At 44.7% G+C, this 22,286-nt stretch overlaps 1 protein-coding gene across 7 annotated transcripts in view; it reads right to left on the minus strand.

Annotated features, from left to right (window-relative positions):
* Window positions 1-10,740: 10,740 nt before the first annotated feature.
* FBXW11 (F-box and WD repeat domain containing 11) overlaps window positions 10,741-22,286 on the minus strand; it is a 163,022-nt gene continuing 151,476 nt past the window's right edge. For all 7 annotated transcript variants that reach the window (XM_058282295.1, XM_058282281.1, XM_071211041.1 and 4 more), the window contains 2 exons: window positions 19,421-19,606; window positions 10,741-13,297 (listed from right to left, as the gene is read on the minus strand). In XM_058282295.1, the coding sequence (XP_058138278.1) occupies window positions 19,445-19,606 (162 nt within the window). In that variant the 3' untranslated portion in view covers window positions 10,741-13,297; window positions 19,421-19,444. The remainder of the gene's footprint in view (window positions 13,298-19,420; window positions 19,607-22,286) is intronic.

Genomic DNA, 22,286 nt, shown 5'->3' on the forward strand with positions numbered 1-22,286 from the left:
CCCTGGATTTGAATCCCGCCTCGTTCAATGAGCCCCGGCTCCCGGCTACACCCTGTCCGGTGTAGAGCATTTACCTGGACCGCCACACTGCTGTCCTGCAACAGGTGAGCTCTCTCACCTGCTAAAGCTATACAATAGGGCCTCAAACGCAGCAGGAAGGGAGTGAACCTTGCAGGCAATTTGAAGTTTAGAATTTAGAAGTCTCTTTCTTTTCCCTCTTACCTCCTGTATTAGTCAGCCCAAGGGGTGCTGATGCAAAGTACCAGAACCTGGTGGCTTTTATAAAGGGTATTTATTTTGGGTAGAAGCTTACAGATACGGGGCCCTAAAGAGTTCATCTCAAGGTACCCTAAGACATACTTTCTCACCCAAAGACTCTTTTGCCACGTGTTGATGCAAGATGGTGGGCGACGCCTGCAAGGGTCCGGCCTTCCCCTTCCCCTTGAGGCTCCGTGGGCCCAGCTTCTTCTGGTCTCAGCTGTAGGCTGGCATGAGGCTGGTCTCTCTCCCCGGGGCTCGTTTCTTTCCGGGCTCAACTGCTCTGTTCTCTCCAGAAGGTCAGCTGTAGAGTGTCAGGTTCATCTCTCCTCCCAGGGCCACGTCTACAGAGCACTCTCTCCGCCTGCTTTTCTGCTTCTGTGTATCTACTCTCGTGTGAAAGTCTGTTTTGTCAGCCCAAGGGGGCTGCGACTCAATGCCGAGTCTCACTCTAATGAAATGGTTGGAGCAGAGCCCTAATCTTAACATCATTTAATCAGATACCTCCGCCAAACTAATACAATCAAAGGGTTATCATGCCAGAAGAACCAACCAGTTGACAAACATAATATAGATCTCTTTTTGGAATTCATCAACAATATCAAACTGCCACACCATCCCATCCCTCTTTTTTTTTTTAAAGATTTTTTTTAAATTTCTCTCCCGTCCCCTGCCCCAGTTGTCTGCTCCCTGTGTCCATTCGCTGTGTGTTTGTCTGTGTCCACTTGTATTCTTGTCAGCAGCACGGGGAATCTGTGTCTCTTTTTGTTGTGTCATCTTGCTTTATCAGCTCTCCATGTGTAGAGCATCACTCCTGGGAAGGCTGCACTTTTTTGAGCAAGATGGCTCTCCTTGCAGGGGGGTCCACTCCTTGAGCATGGGGCTCCCCTACAAGGGGGACACCCCTGCTTAGAATGGCACTCCTTGAGTGCATCAGCACTGCGCGTGGGCCAGCTCACCACACAGGTCAGGAGGCCCTGGGTTTGAACCCTGGACCTCCCATGTGGTAGGCGGACGCTCTATCCGTTAAGCCAAACCCGCTTCCCATATCCTTCTTGATAATTATCTGAAGAGAAGAATCTCAAATGGCCCCTGCATTTAGACTATTCTCTGGTTTCCTTAGTCCGGCTTGGTGGTCCTCAGACTCTAAAGGTGGATAGGAATTTCTGCACAGGGTCATCCAGCACACACCTTGGCTACGATCCTAAATTCACATTTTAAGGGTTTTGCAAGAGTTTTTGATCTTACGATGTGTCACCTGAAGAGCTTGCTTCAGAATCAGAGTACAACCCAACCGTGAGACTCCACTGCCAGGTCTGGCATCCCTTGGTTTGTCCATCCCACCCACATCGGGGTTGGATCCTGGCAGGAAGAAAGTCAGAGGCTCTGGGCGAGCCCAGGCTGGGCTGCCTTTACCCACGTAGAGCTCGGCGCAGGCCTGGAGAGAGGGAAGAGGAGAAAGGTGACGCGTCTTGTCCTGGGACACTGACCGGAGAACAGCAGAGATGAGCTCTGACCCGAAGGTGGCCTCTTTTACCCCTGGCATCCAAGGGGGCTTAGATTTGCACAATGAAAGCTACAACGCCAAGGAGGAAGTGGCCAGGACCGGAGGGGAATCGGGCGCTGGAAGATTTAGCTCCTGCTCAGTGGACCTCGTGGAGGAGGAGTCACTGAGCAGAGCCCTGAAGAACATGAAAAGGGCCATCGAGCAGGGGGAAAGGCATGCCGGAGGCCGGAGCGGCAGGCACTGGGGGTGTCTGCCCAGCCGCCGTTCCCTTTCCTCTTCAGACGTTAGCACCCTGACCTTGCTGTGGAAATCTGCCTTTCTGCCTTTCCTCAGTGCGTGTGGATTTATGGACCCCAGTCCCGCTCTGCGATGACCTCGTGACCTACGCCTGGCCAAGCAGGTGCATTCCTCTGACCACAGTGATTGTGGGCACATGACCCAATCGGAGTCAAGGAGACTTAATTCCAGGATTCTTTGGGCCTGCTGGGAAGAATTTGCTCCACTGAAGAAGCTCTGAGGATAGGATGAGCTGTCCTATCCTGTGGCAGCTGTCCAGCCACCCTGTGGGGAGAGAATCTGCCTGAGAATGAGACGGTGAGAAAAGAGAGCAGAACAGAGAGGCAGAGAGTAAGGCTAAGAATTGAGGATGTAGTCAGAGCCCCTAGTTGCAGCTGTGCCTGAAGGCAGCCCCATTCCTGGACTTAGGTGCCATTAAATGCCCTTCTTTACCTAAACCAGATTGAGTTGGGCTTCTATCCAGGGACAAATAGACTGAACAGAAGTGGGCTAGAAATACTAGTCTGTGAAGAGTTAAGAGTGAGACTATACTGGATGTTACTATTGAGCCAGGGACGTAGAAATCAAGGTCGTTTTGTAACCTCTTCTCCATCACAATTTACAGATTGGTTGACCAGAAGGCAGGATAAGTCCTAAGAGCCGTAGCAGATCTCCTGTGGTCCAGACTCTCCTTCCACAGCTGAGGGAACTGAGGCTCTGAGAGCAGAGAGGCAGTGCCCGAGGCACCCCGGAGAGCGAGTCGTCCCACCGAGCGCAGCCTGCTGAGGGGCAGGCCGTGGAGGGGTGGGCTTGGGTGTGGGGAAGGGGTGGACTTAAACGCCGGGCTGGGGAAAAGGACGCGGTGGAGGGGCACCTGCTGAGGCCGCGGGTTGAGCAGCAGGTCGTGGAGCCCTCCCTCAGAGAACCGGCTTCAGAGCCTGGCGCCTCCGTCTTACCAGCTGAAAGCCACGTCCACGTCCGACGCCTCCATGCCAGTGTTTTTACAGGCAGTGGGGATCCAGCCCTGCCTTTGCCAAGCTTGTGGTCACCGGGCTCCAGAGTGGTCTCTGAACAGGACAGGCAAGCTCCGGGTCTTCAGGGAAGTTACAGGCAAGTTGGAAAAGAGGTCGTTGGTTTATCATCTGCCTCCTTCTCTTGTAGGGAGAGTTTCTTGGGGGTAGGGTGCATGTCTGTTTTGTCACTACTACTTCCCCAGTGCCTACCTCACTGAGTGACACATAGTAGGCCTTCCATAAATACGCGTCGAATAAATACAAGTGAAGTAATGAAGCGGTATGTACTATAGAGCTCACCAACGCAGGCCGGGACAGTGACGGGGACAGACATAGACGGCCTGAGCAGAGAAGGCTTCTAGGGGGAGGGAGTATTTGACCTGGAACCTGAATGATGAGGAAGCCCCCACGGGAACATAGGGGAAACCCATGCCAGGCAGAGGGAATGGCACATACAAAGGTCCTGAGGCAGAACGAGGCCTTGAAAGAAACCCAGGTAGACTGAGTGGGAGTGAAGCATGACGCAAAGCAAGGAGAGTGAGCTTGGTTCTCAGCACAGTGGGAGAGGGTGAGGGCAGGGGCATGACCTGACCTAGGTGCTCAAGAGAGAGCTCTGCCTCCTGTGTGGAAGGCGGATTTCAGCGGGAAAGACAGGACTGCCTGTTGCTTACAGCATCTGGCACACAGTAGGTCCTCAAGGAACCGAAGCATCTCTCACATCCCTAGTTCCACACCCACAAATACTTGGCCAGTTCTGTCCCAGGCCAAGAACTGTGCTCTTTGCCCTCAGAGCTGGAGTTCTCTCTAGCTGCTCTCGATGTGATACGACAGTCCTGGTGAAGCCCACAGGCTCTGTTTTGGGGAACGCCCTCCCCGCTCCTTCCCTCCTTTCGCTTATAGTAATTCAGGAGAGATGGGGGCGGGGGTGCGAGGAGCGGGAGCCTTCTGTGAGAAGTTGAGCGGCTCCCAACATACTTTCAAACATTCGTTTGCTTTTGCCCAGTCTCCTCCGTAAGAGACATGCTTGCGGATGTGTTTTGAAAAATATTCCATATGCTAATGGAATGTCACCATCTGCCAGAGAAGGCAAAGCTGTTTTTAAAAGGAAAACTATTACAGAAATGAGGTATTCACAGAGGGGCACTCAAGAGCCCAAATGTCGCTGACCTGAGGCTGACCCGGGCTGCCTCGTGTTACCAACATGAAAAGAGAGTGAGAAAAGCTGAGGCCAATTAACTTCTCTCTCTCTCTCTCTGCAACCCCCCCCCCGCCCCCCTCCTCTTCTTGGAGACATGATGAAATTTCCTGAAACAAAAACTCGCAGCCCGTTCTATAAAATGCTTTCGCCTTTGGTGGAAAAAGCCCCGATGGTCCCTTTTATCTCCTCATTCCTGAGGCGCAGACCTGGCCCCCGTCTGTTTGTGCAGATGGGCTGCAGGGAAAGCTCCCAAGGACCGGGCAAGGGCCGAGCCGGGAAGCTGTTCCCGGGAGCCTGTTTGTTTTTGCTGCCAGAGCCCTCGCCATTGCAGAGAGCGTGGTGCTGTCTTGGAAGAAGGGAGAGGCAGGATTAGGTGTCCTGCCGCATGATTTCTGGACAGGCATTGTTCCCCCGGGCCCAGGGCAGCTTGGAGGCAAGCGTTTGGAAAAGAGGGTTTTCCAAGTTCTGGGAGCATCACACAGGCCCTGAAAAGAAGGCTGGGTAGCGCACCCCTACCTTTCCGGCTGCACCTTCTCCACTTTTGTCACTGGCTTTTCCTCCCATGCCTTTTTTTTTTTTTTTAAGGTACTGGGGCTGGGGATTGAACCCAGGACCTCACATGTGGGAAGCCGGCACTCAACCACTGAACCACATCGGCTCCTTTGAGTTGGGCTTTTTGTGGGTTTTTTTTCATTTGTTTGCTTGTTTTGTTTTTGTTTTTAGGAAGCACCGGGAACCGAACCTGGGACCTCCCATGTGAGCAGGTGCTCAACCGCACGAGCCACATCCTCTCCCCTGTGGCCTGTTCTTTTTTTTAAGATTTGTTTATTTATTTATTTCTCTTTCCTTCCCCCACTCCCCAGCCCCAGTTGTCTGTTCTCCATGTCCACTTGCTGCACGTTCTCTGTCCGCCTCTGTTGTTGTCAGTGGCACAGGAATCCGTGCTTCCCTCCATTGCGTCATCCTGTTGTGTCAGCTCTCCGTGTGCACAGTGCCACTCCTGGGCAGGCTGCACTTTCTTTCCCACTGGGCGGCTCTCCCTATGGGGCACACTCCTTGCGTGTGGGGCTCCCCTACACGGGGGACACCCCTGCGTAGCAGGGCACTCCTTGCGCGCATCAGCACTGCGCATGGGCCAGCTGCACACGGGTCAAGGAGGCCCGGGGTTTGAACCACGGACCTCCCATGTGGTAGACGGACACCTTAACCGCTGGGCCAAGTCCGCTCCCTGTGGCCTGTTCTTAAAGGCATCGCTCCTTAGGATTGGGTGCTTGACCTCCTTCCTTCTGAAGCCTCCCTCTTGCCACTCTCTTCTATCCAGCCCAAGTCACCCACTAAAACGCCTCTTAGGCACCTCCAATGTCCAAAACCCAACGTGAGCAGCCTTTCCTCCCACGCTCCAGTCACCCTCACAGGTTCATTCCTACCGCAGGGGCTCTGCATGTCTGTTCCCTCACCTGAAATACCTCTCCCCAGCTCTTGGTAGAGCTGGCTCCAGCCTCTCATTCAGGTCTTGGCTCAGCTGCCCCCTAGGCCATGCCAACCCACTGCCCAGTGTAATCTCTTCACACTCTGAAACCATCTTCTAGTTCATGGGTTTCCAGGCACTGTGATGGTCTCTTTTCTCTGCTGGAGTCTGAGCTTCCTGAGGGCAGGGGTGTGTGTCTCATTTCCATAGCAGCCCATGCAGTGGCACACAGGAGTCATGCGTTCAACGTGGGTGCCATCCTCCACCTCTCCTCTCCCTCCTCAGCCAAGTCCTGGGTTTCTGTCTCCTTCACACCTCTCAAGACCACCTTCTTCTCACCTCCTCGTTGTTCTGGCTTATTCTGTTTTTGTTCCTCAGCCCCTTTTGCCAGTCAGGTGAAAACCACAGACCTCTTACTAAGTCCACACTATACTGTGTGTTATTTAATAAATATATCACACCCGCACCAACGCGTCCCCACAAGAGTAATGTTTTTTGTTTTTTTTAAATTTCAATTCAAGCTCCTGGACCCCTGGTTAAGAACCCCTGGCCTGGACCGTAACAGCTCTCTCCTGAATTATGACACCAGCTCTCTAACTGGTCCCTTCCCGGGTTAAATCCCTCTGTTGGCTGCACACTCCCCTGAGGAAAAAGCCCAGGCTCCTTGGCATAACCCTTGGGGATGGCTAGAGCCAGGCCCCCGTCACCCACCCTCTCCCACTCCTTGCCCTCCACCACACTCAGCCGTGGAAGACATGCCGCGCCCATCGACCAATGACGGGAGGACACAGGACGCGGCCACGACGGCGGGAGGGAAGAGGTGGGCACAGAGCTCGTGACTGCCAGGGGACTGCTCGGCGAGGGGCTGGGCTCCTTGCGCAGGCACTGCTGGTCAAGGTGCCCGTGGGCACAGTGGGGGAGGAGGTCGCTAGGGCAGCGTGGCGCCGGGGCCAAGGGCAGGGTGGTTGCCATGACAGAGGAATCAAAGCTAAAAACTCAGCTGCTCGCTGGCCAGACCCAAAGCTCGGGTTCTCCACCTACAGTGTTAACCATCTCTACCATGTGGGCTTACTGCGAGGAGCAGATGCGTGACGCCCTCAGCAGCAGGCCTGGTGCTCACTGGACGGCAGCCAGTTCTGTTCTTGGTGTCGCGGGAGTTGGTGGTAACGACCACCCATGACCATCACCTACACGCGATGGCTGAGGACATGGCGTCCTCCACAGTCCGTCTTGGAGAAGTTACCATTTTCTGAGGATGCTGGCATATTCAGGTCTCACTCTTTTCCCACAAACACTCTCTAGGGCTTTTATAGATTGACTGCCTTTGAAGCTGCATCATCTTAGTAACAAAATAAACAGAAATAACCCGCTGGTCCATATCCCTCTCTCTTCCACCCATCTAACAGGCTGGTCCAGGTCACCAACCCCGGCCCTCCCTGGGACCGGTCCTCACAGGGGCTGTCGGCACCTTCCCAGGAGCATCAGCTCTCCTGTTTCCCTCCAAGAGGCCCGGGCGGGCTTCAGCCTGGCCTGAGCAGGGTTACCTTTGTCTCATCTCTCACCGTCCAGAACCCCATCTACCCCAACACCTTTCTCCAGTCTGGGCATTCTGTTCCATCTGTTTATTTTTGTTTGTTTGTTTTTTTAAATTTCTCTCCCTTCCCCCTCCTCCCCCAGTTGTCTGCTCTCTGTGTCCATTCGCTGTGTGTTCTTCTGTGGCCACTTCTATCCTTATCAGCGGCACCGGGAATCTGTGCTTCTTTTTGCTGCATCATCTTGCTGCGTCAGCTCTGTGTGTGTGGCACCATTCCTGGGCAGGTTACACTGTCTTTCGCGCTGGGAGGCTCTCCTTACAGGGCGCACTCCTTGCACGTGGGGCTCCCCTACGCGGGGACACCACTGCATGGCACGGCACTCCTTGTGCGCATCAGCACTGGGCATGGGCCAGGTCCACACGGGTCAAGGAGGCCTGGGGTTTGAACCATGGACCTCCCATGTGCTAGGTGGACGCCCTATCCGTTGGGTCAGGTCTGCTTCCCATGTTCCATCTGTTTAAATGACACAGTTGATGCTACAAAAAAAGACCTGGGAGTGGAGGCCTATTGTGAACCAGACACTGTGCTAGGCACTTTAGATTATGTCATTTCATCCTTAAAATAATCTTGAGATATTGTCTCCATTTTCTATGGATAGATGAAGCAGCACAGGCTCAGGGCAGCAAATCCCCTTGCCCATGGAATGGGGCCTGCTTCCAATCAGATGGCAGAGCTTGAATCCCAAGTTAGGTCTGCCTGGCCCCAAAGTTCATGCTCTATCCTCTCTACCATCAAAGAGTCCAGTGATCCATGTGGGATGTGAAAATCAAGAGCCAAAGGATATGGTGTTCTAAGGGCAGTCCCTCCCAATCCCCAGAGCTGCAGCAGATTTTAGAGTGCAAATATAGTCCACAAGAATGGAAAGACCCATTGGATCCACAGACGACAGTGAAAGGTAGAGGGAGCTTAAGTTGCTCTCAGTGAGATCTCACTAGAACCTCAGGTTTAAGCTGTTCCTAAGGCACATCCCCCCTGCAGATTGAGTCTTTGGCTTTGTAGTCCCAGGCCATGTACCTGAGCAATAAAAACGCAGTATTCCTGGAATCAGGATGAGTAGATGATGATGAAATTGATAGCAGTAGAATAATACAAGTGCAATTACAGGATTCTCTTTTCCAGGTTACCCTGCATGCATGCACTAAGAAATAAAAAATTACCTATGCCTTATAGTACTGTTCTTTCAAATGGCTGCACCTAACTTTCAAAACACTGAATTGGAATTTCAGTGCATTTGGCATATGTGGTCTGCCACCCATCTTTGGGCAGGTAAACATCTGAAGATGGCTCAATCATTCCACAGATGTATTAAGTGCCTAGTAGGGGTTAGACCCACCTCTGTGCAGTGGACAAGGCAGGCACCCCAAGTTCTTCTTGGAATTCTCTAGGGACCAGCTCCCAGAGTCTCCCCCAGCTGGAAGACCAAGCTGATCTTAGAGCCTTGCTTTAAGGCGAACTCCGTCTCAGCACCACAGCAGGCAGCTGGTTTGGACATTCACAGTGTGACTGAAGACAATGGCTACCGGCCCTCGGCTTGTCCCTCCTCATCTTTTCAAACATCTTTTTGGTCATTTTTCATAGGCAACGTGTGATTACTGTGTGTTGGTCAGCTTGCCCTATGACATTTACTTTGTCCCTTTCCTCTGGAACTTTTTCAGTTCTTCAAGAGTATAGTTGCCAAACCTGAACAGAATGCTTAAAGAGGTCACTAACAAAAATGTTTAAAATCATGTTAGACCAGAGATGGCAATCTGATGCCCCAGACATTTATTTTAAAAAATAAAACAGTTGCGGACTTTCAGAAGCTGGTTCTATACGTAATCTGATTTCCAGCTTCCCTTGAAAGTTCATACTTGGCATCACAGGTCTGTATTCTCTTAAAGCAACAGATTGTCCCGCTGTCCCCTTTAGACGAGGCAAGTGAGCATCAGGACTCGTGCTAGTGGAACCTTCTCTGGCACAAAGGGGAGCTAAGATCCAAAAGGGGGTATTGCCACACAGCTGATTAGTAATAGGATTATCACCCAGATGGCACAACTTCCTTTCTCATTAACTAGAAAACAAATACACTGGAATGGCAAAGCATCACTCTTGCCTCTAATTATATATTCAAGTGGAATTCAACAAAACCCTAGTTGTTGTAATTAAGGGGATGCATTTGTAGCTGTGACTTTCTGGCAGTTTAATACCTCAACTATGCAGGAAGGAAGAAACTAGCATCTACCAAACACCAATCATGTGAGGAGGGAAACAGGATGGGAGGGGTTAAGATCCAGTGTGACGCCTGTGCTTCTCTCCTTCCCACTCGGCAGCGACGCTTGGGTTTACTATCTGCTGTTCATAATCATTAGCCCCAATCAATCATCGGGAAGAGTTCATTATGTTTAGCACAGGCAGCATGGAAAGACCTAGGATAAGGGGTAGTTACTATAGGGAAAGATAGGAAACCTAAAACTTCACCATCAAGATCTGGTAAGTTATGGTACATCTTTATAACCAAATGCTGAATCACCATTAAAAAGAATAAGGTAGAATGACTTGTACTGGTAAGGTCTGACCTCCCCAAGAGTATTAAGTCGAAAAAGCCAGGTGCAGCCCAGCGTGCTACTGCTAGTGTGTGTGTGGTGGGGGTGGGGAGGCACGCAGCCTTCAACAGAGTGAGCGGTCTATGGAGATCTAGGACACTGGGTATCAATAGTTGGGCGGCTGAGGGTCAAGAGTGAGAGGAGAATTACTTTTCACTCCTGTTGATAATTCGTAAATGTAAACCATTAAAAAAGCAGGGGGGGCAGTGGTGGATGGGTGGGTAAGCAATGCTGCGTAGAAATACTCTATAATTTCATCCCAAAAGTCCACATTATCAATTTGGTTGACTACTGGGGAAAATCCAGTTACTCAGAAAACTGAGTTAAGTACCCTTCAAACATGAACTGTGTTCTTTCTGCTTTAGTACCTAACCAGCGATGTGGGCATTTACAAACATGAGAGGCTGCACAAGTTCCCTTCTGATGCATAAGGTGGGGTGGGCTCTGACTGCGCCCACACACCTCCACCGTCTTCTTCAGACAGGAGGGTCCGAGAGCCACTGCCACTCGCACAGGGAAGCCACTTGGGACATGGAAGGGGCCATTTCAGATTTTTACAGTCACCTATGAACCAATTAGGTACGTGTGGGAGGCAGATTTGCAGAGGAAGGGCTCTGAAGTAGCCCCCAGGTCTTGCGGCTAAAGCCAGCTTTCAGCAAAAGCCCACCCCCCACCCCCTGGCAGGGAATCGCACCATCTACACGTTTCTACAGGCTGAAGGCAGTTGGCCGTCAACCTCATTTTACCAAGCAGATGGTTGCTTTAATCTATAAACTTTAATTGTATGTCACTGAATAACTGATAGCACAAAACAGTTTCTTCCAAAAATTCCTTAACAGAACATCAGAGTATTGCAACACTTTATTAAGAGTATTGGCTTTGAATTAGTAGCTGAAGTAACAAGTGCATAAAGCCAGATTAGGTGTACTGCATAATACTCATACTTGATTTATTGACATTACTTAGTGATTTACTGGACAAAGGTCAAACTTTTTGTTTTTTATTAAGCACATTCCACAGTACAAAGCTGTCATGAATAATATCTGTACAATTTAACAGTTTCAATAGCTGTTCAGACACAAATTTATTTCAAACAGATAATTGGCAAACATAATTAATTACAAGTTAGAATTAGACTATCCCAGTGCTTTAAAACATTAATATAGCAGTAATTTACAGTTGCTCAATTATGGTTAGCAAAATAAAGTCCAGAGTACGTCTGGGAATTACTACTATAATCCCAGAAAGTCAGAATTCCTTGGGTGCCAAGTCCCCTGCTATAATTTAGTAGGCACAATTCAAAGGTTGTGTGCATATTCAAAGGCCATGATCTCCCAAGGAAAAAGGGAATTTCTATATTAAACATGCAAAAACAAAACAAAAAGAAATCCATCCTTTCAGAAGAAGTGCCTCCTCCCCTCCCGCTCCCTTTGCCCTGCCTGGGCCTTCCTAACCACTTTGCTATTACAGCTGTAAGATGAAGAGTGGCAAAAGTTAAATCACTTTCTCGACCACAGGTAAGCTTATAACATCCACCTTACGAATGGAGGTGTAGTTTTTACACTTTGAGATTCAACCTCTCAAAAACAGAAATGAACTTCATGACATCTGGGAGGGAAGGAGTACTTAAAAAAACAAGGAAAAACTAAAAAGCAAAGCTAACCAAATAAACAAATCACATACACACACATTGATCCCCACACTGTTCTCAATGCAAAGGACAAAAGTGAGCCCAGTGACCTTCTCTGTGGTAGTGCCGTGTTGCTTCCGCGGGCAGAAGGTTCGTTAACAGGAGGTTGTTTATTGGTCCTTTAAAATATTGATATTCCTTGATTTTTGGAAACAATGGCAAGGAACAAATCAAAATCTATTATCAAACAAGGAGAAAGGAGTGCTGACTGGATGCCAGTGTCCTCTCCGTGCCCGGTCAGGGAGACCGTGTCCACACACTGGAGCTGCGGTGCACACGGGAGTCTGGGAACCTGCCGCCACAACGGCAGGTATCACTGGAGATGCCCTGGCCAGGACTCGGGAGCCTGAGGCTCTGCCACACTCAGCAACACCTGCCCCCTCCAGATGGGCCTCTCAACAGACTGACCTAGGACACTCAGGGAGGGCCTGCTTACACCCAGCCGAGCCTGGGCCTGTGGCGATGACAGGCGGGCCAGGACCCATGGGTTCTGGGCTAGGAAAAGCCAATCGAGAGGGCCCTGCTCTTCCCCGCCCAGGGTTATAACATGCAGAACAATGATTTTTGACAGTGGAGCCAAATGAATACTATGGGAAGTGACCTCTAGTATTCGGGAGTACTTCTGAGGAAAAGAACAACAACAAAAAGTTTTAAAGTACCTCTCTATTGTATATACTGCGCAACAAATAAAACATCTGCGTTGAACTTCAGAAATTGCATTTTAAAAGAAGATTCCATTAAAAACACGTGCACACACGCGCACACACACACAATGACAACAAAATAAAAACACCACATGAATACTGCAGGAAGGGTCCTAGGTGATCACATCAGCCCCGGCATCAAGTTATTGAGCCCAACCCACGGCCAAGTGTGAACACACTCTGTATTAGTGTCTCAGGCACAGGCCTGACTCCCGCAACCTTGAGGTTGAACTGTTATGTACATTATATCTACATGTGGATACAGTATCTTAAATTAGGAGGCAAGCACGCATGTACAGGTGTTATTCTACCAAATATCAGGAGATGGTTGGACTACAGAGAACAGTTAATAAAAGCAAAGAGCTATATTACCTGATGGGAGATAATATAACCTGACTTATACTTCTTTAAATTAAAAGAAATTGGTACAGAAAGGAAGCATAATCCAAAAAGTATTACTGAAACAATCCAGAGAGATTTTTCCATTGTCCAACATGCTCCTAATACAAGTCAGAATTCATAACGACTTGGACGGTGAAAAGGAGAACGCTGACTGCCGAAAAGGAAAGCCCTGGGCATTCTGGGTAGGTGTTTGGCACCCAAAATTTCACTGAAGAAGAATGCTGTTCCTTAATATCAGACCAAAGTGCAAAGCAATATAAATTAGAGGCCAAGTCTTCTCTTGACAGTTGATTTACTTCCGTAAAACAAGACTGTACGTTCCTTTTATATGAACAATTTACATTTGAAGCATTAGATTTTTTTTTTTTCACTGATGGGGGTAGGAAAAGTGGGCCTCTGTTCTACTTGAAGTCGGTGAAACTAAGGTATCCTTCTCAAAGTAGAGGCCATGAATCAGAGGTGAGAAATATCGGTACTTGAAGAGTTAGGCTGCTTTGCATCTACCCAGCATCTAGAACCAATTCCAGCTTCATAACTCAGCTGAGAATGAACTCCCCTTGGGCATTTGGTAGCCACATAGCCAGTAGTTCAAGACAAGGAAACCCTGAAAAAAATAAAATAAAATGGAGTATGAATAGGATATTCTAGTTAGATCGCAGTATATAAACACCACACACCACCTACATCCACATAGTCATATACATGTGTACACAAAATAGATGCTGATTTTCAAATAATGAGCAACAAAAATAGAAGCTGCCAGGGGTTTTGAGTGTACCACATACCAGGTATCATATTTATTTAAACCTCACAACAACCTTCTGATGTAGAAACTATTAATATACCCACTTCACAAATAAGAGAACTGTGACTCAGGAAGGTTAAGTGTTTAGTTCAAAGTGTCAACTAGTTAAGTGACAGAGAGGAAATTCAAAGAGGTGTCTCACCCTACAGTCTATCACCACTCAAGTGCTGCTCCAAATACATATGCACATAAAATATGCTTAATATTATATTTTACATTTACCATAATCTTTCTCAACATTCAGAGCCTACAAAATCCCTGTCTTATATCCTAAGAGCCCTCATCTACCACTGTGAAATGGAAATATGCAAGGCTAGTAAATTATTTATTCCTTCTATTTAGATTGTTAATAATCAGAAATGACTTCTCTTATAAATAGATTGTGTAAATAAAAGGACAACACAATGTAGGGGGCAAGACCACTGAATGTTCCATATTTTCAGACCATGGCCTTGAGTCAGAAATGCATTTTAACTGCAATCTCTACATTCATCCATGTTATGTAAACATGTATATACACATATACAGACATACATGAGATAGAATATTCACAAGACAATGCTTACCATTTCTATGTACAATGCAGGCTGGCGTTTCCTATACTAAATTTCATCAAACCTAAGTCATAATTCATTAACATGATTTCTTAATGACTAATGGGTCATAATCCTCTTGATGCACTATACTAAACTACTAGCCCAGAAGATCTAAGATCGCCTTTCTGTTTAAAGTTCTACGTTTTAAAAGAAAAGTACTGATTTTTAGAGCTTTTTTTTTTAAGGTAATGTTCCTATAGGGTTGTCAATTATCATGAGTTTCAAGAATCCTAGTAAGTTTTCTCAAAAAATTCAAGAAAGATAAATTTCATTTACAACAGTTTTCCCATTAAGGATATTTAACAGTATTTGAATTATTTGACAATCCTAACACTCAGAGTTTAAAAATGAGCACTCTCAAATACTGACTGAATAAACTAAGTATAAACTGACTGAGAATAAACCGACTGGATTCTTCTGGAGGGTAACAAGACAGTATACATCAAGTCTTTTTAAAAGATCCCTTTTAACTCTGGACACTACCAACATTTAAAGACTTTTATCCAAAGGTAACAAAGGATTGGGCAAAGATTAAGCTAAAAGAATGACCAGGACACTGCTTTCTTCGTAACAGCCAAAAGTGGAGGTGGAGGGAGGGGACCCGAAATATCTAACGACAGGGCATATCCAAACAATCCAATGCTGCTTGACCATTAGGAAAGATAACTTAGATCAACACTTAACTAAAATATTACTGACATGCAACCATTTCACTACAAAGGGAAAAAAAACAGCATTGAAAAAGCAGGTACCACTAAAAAACATAATTTTTACAAGCCTAAAAAGGATATATATGAAGAAGCTAACAGTGATGAACCATGAGAGGGAGTTTTTCTTCTTTGAGCTCACGTATTTTTAAAAATTTCTTTATAATGATCTTAAATTGTCTTGAAATAAAAAAGAATAAATTTTGAGCTACTGTACATACAGCTCTTAGGAGTTAATAATTTTTAAAAAGACTCAGCAAATACATCTATAGCTACATTTCCTGTCTTGGACACACTCTGACCTGGTATTTCAGAGGTGAGTATTTTACTGCAAGGTTAAATCATCACTGGGGTAGTTGTTCTTATTATTATGCATAAATCTTACAGTATCACATGGTAATAATTTTTTTCATATTACAATAAACGAAAAGAATTTGGAAAAGAGCAATAAAATCCATAAAGTTGATTGCCAGGGTTGTCAAAAGTAATTCACTTTGAAGAGACAAACACATTTGGGGTTTTGTTGCTTGTGCTGGGATACACAGAGCCATTACCTTAAAAAGCAGATAAAATTTTTCCATTGATTTATAATTGTGGATCATAACAAACAAGTCAGCTGTTCTTAGGTTCCCAAAAAGGGGGCAGGAAGAAGGGCCTGTTTCTCAGTTTCATATCCACCACAGTCAATGACAGAAAGGACACTGGTGGTCATTATTTCATCTCTCAACCAAAGAAATCTTTTTTCAGGGCACTTAAAGGTAGTATATAAAAGTTGCCCAATTTGTGAATGCTTATCATGTTCTGTAATTCATTTAATAAATATGCCAGAAGAAAAAAAAAAAACTATGGATGCCTTGGATTTTACTATGTGCCTCTTTAAGCAGAGTGTTAAAACACAAATACAAATACAAAACACAAAAGAGGCTTGAGTATAAATTGACTGAGTATAAACTGACTGGATTCTTCTGGAGGGTAGAATGACAGTATGTATCAAGTCTTTTTAAAAGAACATCTAAGTTGTTCCATGAAACACCTACTCCCCTGAGTCTATGAGTCCATTCTTTCCAAAACTCGTTTACTGCTTTAGTTGTCCATGTTCAGTTTTATGTGCTGCTCTTATGTGGAAAATCAAAGCAGGGTGGGATACAGCTTGAACAATACACAGAGGTAAACACGCAGCTTTAAAAGTTTCCTTTAGAAAAGAAAATGTTAAGACTAGAATAAATTTAACAATAGAGGTGAAAAATTTCTACAATGGAGAAACAGTGCTAAGGAAAAATGAAGATGACCTAATTAATAGAGAAACATACTGTGTGTCTGGATTGGAAGACTCTACATCTTTTAGAGATGCAAATTCTCCCCAAGATTATCTTCAAATTCAAAGCAGTCCCAATCATAACTCCAGCAGTCATCTTTATACAATTTTACAATCTGATTTAAAACTGAATATGAAAACCCAAAGGACCTGGAATAATCAAAGAAATTATTAAAAAGAAGAACAAAATTGGTCTTTTATTGCAAGATTTACTATAAGGCTACAGTAATTCAAGACAGTGTGGCAGGAGGAGAGCCAAGAGAGTCCAGAAACAGACCTATACATAAGTGATCAATTAATTTTTTTACATAGGTGCTAAAGCAATTCAATAGCAAGAGGAAAGTCTTTTCCACAAATAGTGCCAGAACAACTGAAGAACTGTACAGAAAACAACAGAACATTGACTCTTACCTCACACCATATACAAAAATTAACTCTAAATCGATCAAAGACCTAAATGTAAAAGCTGAAAATATAAAACTTCTAAAACTATGCTGGTCCAAACATAGTAGTCACTACCCACATGTGGCTATTTAAGTTTAAATAAATTATAATTAAACACACTTAAAAATTCAGTAGATCAGTCACACTGGCTTCGTTTCAAGAGTTCATGTAGCTTGTGCCCACCAGAGTGAGCAAGGCAGCATGCTCATCTAGACAGAGGGAGAAAGCAGCTTGGCGGTGGCCAAGGCTGCGGTGGGACAGGCTCTGACTACAAAGAGTGCATGAGTATATAACAGTTTTATACTATTTATATCTGGGTGAATTCTTGTGTGGCAAAGAATTCAATATGGCAAAGAGCACAAATAGATTATGCTGGCCCTGGGTGTTTCTATCACATGCTACACTGGCATTCACGATAAAAGGAGCCCCACAAAACTTGTGATGGAGCCAGGCATGCAAACAATTCCAATAATAAATAATAAATTAAGCCAGATGAAGTAAAAAGGGGGGATGAGGGTGGGGGAGGAGGGGATGTCTATGTAGCCACAATAATGCCAGCAAGGGGAGGTAGGTGGTAGACGTCTGTATTGCTCAACTGTGCTGAGGGAAATTAAAAAGAAGTCAATCTAGGTAGAACCCGGGATTTTTGGAAGTGAGTAATGGGAGAGTGGATGGGGGTAGGGGTTAGAGAGGAAAGAAGGTAACAGCTGATTTTGAAATTCTTGCCAGCCAGTCTAAGTGTTAAGGTTTGATCCTGAAGACAACTGGGAGTCAATTACATAGAAGTTGGAAGGTGGGGCTAAGATTACTCTAACTGGTAGCAGGAGGGAGACTGAGCTGAACAGGGAAACGAACAGACGGGGCAGGAAAGCAGTTTTTATTTGGCTCCACTCCTCCTTCCCTGTATTTTCCTTAGGCTTTTTGGGGGAAGTAGGGAAACCGCAATCATTTAAGAGATCATTAACCTTCTTTCTCTATAAATTCCCTATAATGTCTACTTTAAGACACATTCGATAAATGTAATACTTCTGCCATATGGAGGTTTCAACAAAGACTCTATCCAGAGAGAAAGCAGCAAGGAAGATGGTTCTCATCACAAGAGACAGGATGAACACACTTGAGACCAAGAAGGGCAAGCTATAAATGGCTTACAGGCCACCACTGCCAACCCATCGTGGTACCATTCCTTTGGAGTCCACACTGGGGCCCCAGAATCCTGCTGAGGGCAGCATTCCAGCCAGTCACTACTGACCACGCTGAGGGGGCATGAAGAAAAAACTTACTTGCCATTCGGATGCAGACCCTTGGTTTATCACTAATGGATGGAGCAGGGGTAAAACCAGAGTGCAGCCAATTTTTCTTAAAAGTTTGAGAGTAAATATTTTAGGTGTTGTAGGCCCTAAAGCTACCTATCTGTTGCAACTACTCGACTCTGTCTTTGAAGCATGAAAAGAGTCATTGACAAATGAGTGTGGCTATGTCCCAGTAAAACTTTATTTAGAAACACCGAAATTTGCATTTCATATAATTTTCTGTCATGAAATGTTATTCTAGTAATTTTTTTCCAACCATTTACAAATGTAAAAATGATTCTTCCTTTGCAGGCAGTTAAAAAAAGTAATCAGGCAGCGGGTTCCATTGCCTGCAGGCTCTAGTTTGCTGTCCCCTGTCTCCTAGAAGTGACCTACCTCTTTGGTCACAGAATCTCAAATAAGGACTATATGAAAACATGGCAATGTGGTGATCTAGGTTAACATGTTTCCCAATCTTTTCATAAAAAACAAAACAAAAAAATTCAATTCTGCATAGGGCCGTTCTTTCAATATTTGATGAAAAGAAAAATATGGAATTGTATAAAGCTACTAATAATTAGGTAATGTCTTAAAACAGGGGTTTTTAACTAGGGGTCCATGGACCCCATGGAGTATGTGGAAAGATTTCAGGGGATCTGTGAGCTTGAATTGAAAAAAATCAACTTACGATCTTTATTTTCTCTAACCTCTAACTGAAATCTAGCATTTCCTTCACTTAGGAATGTTCATTTCATATCACATTTACAGTTGTTACATATCTTGAAAAATCACTTACGCTCATCTATACTTTCAAATTATGGTAGTTGTTAGACCTGACACTAGTTGAGTGTCATAAAACTATCAGCCGCTACATTCTAAAATGGGTTCCGTGGTTTTCACCTAACTGGCAAAAGGGTCCATATAACAAAAAAGACTAAGAACCCCTGTCTTAAAACAATACAAATTCCATTAATCAGGACATTGCTTACATGCATATACAAAGAGTAGTAGATGTTTAATTAGCATAGGGTACACTGTTTCTTAGGGGCCCACTGTGTCTAAAGGATGAAGAATGGGTTTTAGGGGCCCTTTCAGCAAGTACTCTTCTGTTGATTCATCTTCTAGAGAACAGTGGTGGTTGTTGGATTGGGGAGGGAGGGCAAGTTTTGAGTTTTTTGTTGGTGATGATTTTTTTTTTTTTTTTTTTTAAATAAAAGGTAGAACTAAAGGAGAGAAAAGAAAGAGAAAACGGAGACTTCTGAACCCAAAAGTAGCATTCAGGGAACTTAGTGATGTTAAACAGATATGCCCTGGGAAACCACTTAGGAAAACTGTTCAGAAAACAGTTGTCTGTCAATATGAAGACCCACAATAAGCAGGATTTCGATTTTAGACCTTATTTTGATGTTACTGTAAAGATCTAGCCTTACATGAGAACTCTACAAAAGTTAGTGCACATGATAGAAATCAATCACGCTGAATCACATCACTGAGAAAACCAAACTACAAGATTTCTCCAAAGGGAATATGAACACAATCAGCAAAATCAAAAGGGGAGAAGTACTCACCTGAAATGGGTAAAGTGCAGACTGTTATCTGGAGATGTAAGTGTATGTTCTGGAGGGAGAACGTGTCTCATTCTGGGCGCTGGGAGGCACATTTAAGAAATCCCAAATCAAAATAGTGTCATCATGGGAGCTGCTGATGATTTGAAACTCATCAAACTGTAGCCGAAACACACGTCCAGAATGTTCCTATGAAATTACAATGGCATAGTGAATAAAATGGGATCTTTATAATCCCTCATATCTTACCATGAGATTTAGCATAGGTTGAAAATGCAGCTGCTTACATAGGCTTCCTAAATAATTTTCCAGAGCTTACTGAGCTTTGTCCTTTATCCCAGGAACAAATATTTTTCTTCTCCTTCTATATCTTTCCTTTCATTAAGCTTTGTGTCCTACAACTTGTCCATTAACATATCAAAGAAGAAAATCTAAGTGATCACCTCACAAAGGACCTTAGGGTAAACAATCATATTTAATATGCATTTTTGATACACTGTAAAAACTAGAACCAGAAGGATGGTTTAACATGACCAAAAATACCTATCTCAAACCATAGCCAACACCAAAATTAATGGTGAGGGCGGCAGACTTGGCCCAGTGGTTAAGGCGTCCATCTACTACATGGGAGGTCCGCGGTTCAAACCCCAGGCCTCCTTGACCCATGTGGAGCTGGCCCATGCGCAGTGCTGATGTGCGCAAGGAGTGCTGTGCCACTCAGGGGTGTCCCCACACAGGGGAGCCCCACACGCAAGGAGTGCGCCCCGTAAGAAGAGCCGCCCAGCACAAAAGAAAGTGCAGCCTGCCCAAGAATGGCGCCAAACACATGGAGAGCTGACACAACAAGATGACGAAACAAAAAGAAACACAGATTCCCATGCCGCTGACAACAACAGAAGCGGACAAAGAAGACGCAGCAAATAGACACAGAGAACAGACAAGCGGGGTGGGGGGGGGGGCGGGGAGGGGAGAGAAATAAATAAATAAATCTTTTAAAAAAACTTAATGGTGAAACATTAGAAGCCTTCCCATTAAAATCAAGAAGAAAACAAGAATGGCCCTAGGTATAGTTCTGCATGTCCTAATTAATGCAAGATGTGATATAATAGAAATAAAAAGTGAAAGCATTGTAAAGAAAATTTTATCAATATTTTCAAATGATTATCTCAAAAATACAGCAGACTCAACCAGACTATAAGAAATAAAACTGCTTAAAAAATAATAATAAAGTAATATAAAAGTAATATAAAAATAAATGTATGCCAATATGCCAAAGCAATAATCCATAGAATACAGACTGGATGAAATTCCATCATAATAGTATAAAAATGTGTTATAAAAATATAATATATCTTTTGGTGACTATCATAAGAAGTGCAGGTTGAACTCCTGGAGGGACAGAGGAAAGGAAATGTCCAAGGCCATTGGTCTATGCCACTACTCCAAGGAAAGGTTTGGAGGTTTCTCATGAGGATGACATAAAACAGGTTAAAGTGTTTCTTTTCAGCTCTATTCTAGGGTAAAACTATGAGGCACCCCTGAGTAGGCAGGCATATCCCACAGACCAGGAAGCTGAACAAGAATAATCTGAAGATGGGATGCTCAAAACAGGCTGGCAGAACTGAGGCTTCTAGGAAGACTTACTTCCCAGACCATGTGGCTACCTCCTTGCCAGTCAAGTTCTGGCAGAAGTGAAGTTTGCCATTTCCAGGCCTGGCCCATAAAACCTCCTGCACAATCCTCTACATTCTTTCTTTCCTTGTCTAACAGCCAGATACACAGGATCCGGTGGAGAACCCCAAAGCCCCAAGAGATGGCAGAGCCACTTGGTAGAGAGAACATGAGAACCTGAATGCTCAGAAGCTATTAGCCCTTTATCCCACCCTTTCGGCCCATGTTGGACCAAAATAATGTGAGTGAAAAATAATTATTTACTATATTAAAGTTATTGGGGTTTTTTGGGGTTGCTTATACAGAGATTTAGCCTTTCCTGATTAGGTCACCTAAATGTGTCATAAAGATATAATGGAATATAACCCAGGAAATGCTGGGCACAGTGTTATTCAGGCCTCAGAAGTACTTCACAAGTGTTTGATCTCTTCTTTCTAACCCTCTATTATCAGACAGTCCATCAGATTAGAACCAGTCAGTAAAATATTGCCAAACACAACTACATGGAATCAGAAAAAGAAAGAAAACTCCATATAATGATAATTTGGTTGTTTGCTTCAGGTAAGCAATGATTAATGAGTAAGTGTCTAGGCAACGAATGAACAAAATTAAAATAACAACAACAGACACGGAACTGTTATTTTAACCATAATTCTTTCATGCGAAAGCTGATCCAAAGCCAGTCAGGATGTTTTAGACTTCTGCTGAAACCAGCCAATAATTTGTTTTGAGACAAAGATAAATTTTAATGCCACTATATGCATTTCCTGAAATGCCTCTAATTTGTGTTATCTGGATAACTCTATACATTCTACTCTAAAATTCACAATGCCTTAACAATAATCCAACTGTGTAGTATAATTCAAATAGATTTTATAGAGTTGAACATATCACCCAAAAGATATTCGATTTCTTGAAAGCCAGAGATATGTTTTTGTAGATTTCCACAGGGGTGAAAACAGGCAAGAAATAATACAATGAGTGAAAACAAGAACAGGACAGAACTGAGGGAATCAAAACAAACAAGCAAGACGGAGATAACAGACCAATACTATTATAGCTGACAGGTAAATATAATCACAAAGTGGTATCTAATGCCATTGCTGAAGGTTGGAACAATTTCTTTGACCTTTTAAAGATTTATACATGGAATCCCATCTTTATCCAGTGATAAATTAGAGTGTTCTTTATCTAAGGA

The sequence above is a fragment of the Dasypus novemcinctus genome, chromosome 2, assembly GCF_030445035.2.
Source record: "Dasypus novemcinctus isolate mDasNov1 chromosome 2, mDasNov1.1.hap2, whole genome shotgun sequence".
NCBI lineage: Eukaryota > Metazoa > Chordata > Mammalia > Cingulata > Dasypodidae > Dasypus > Dasypus novemcinctus.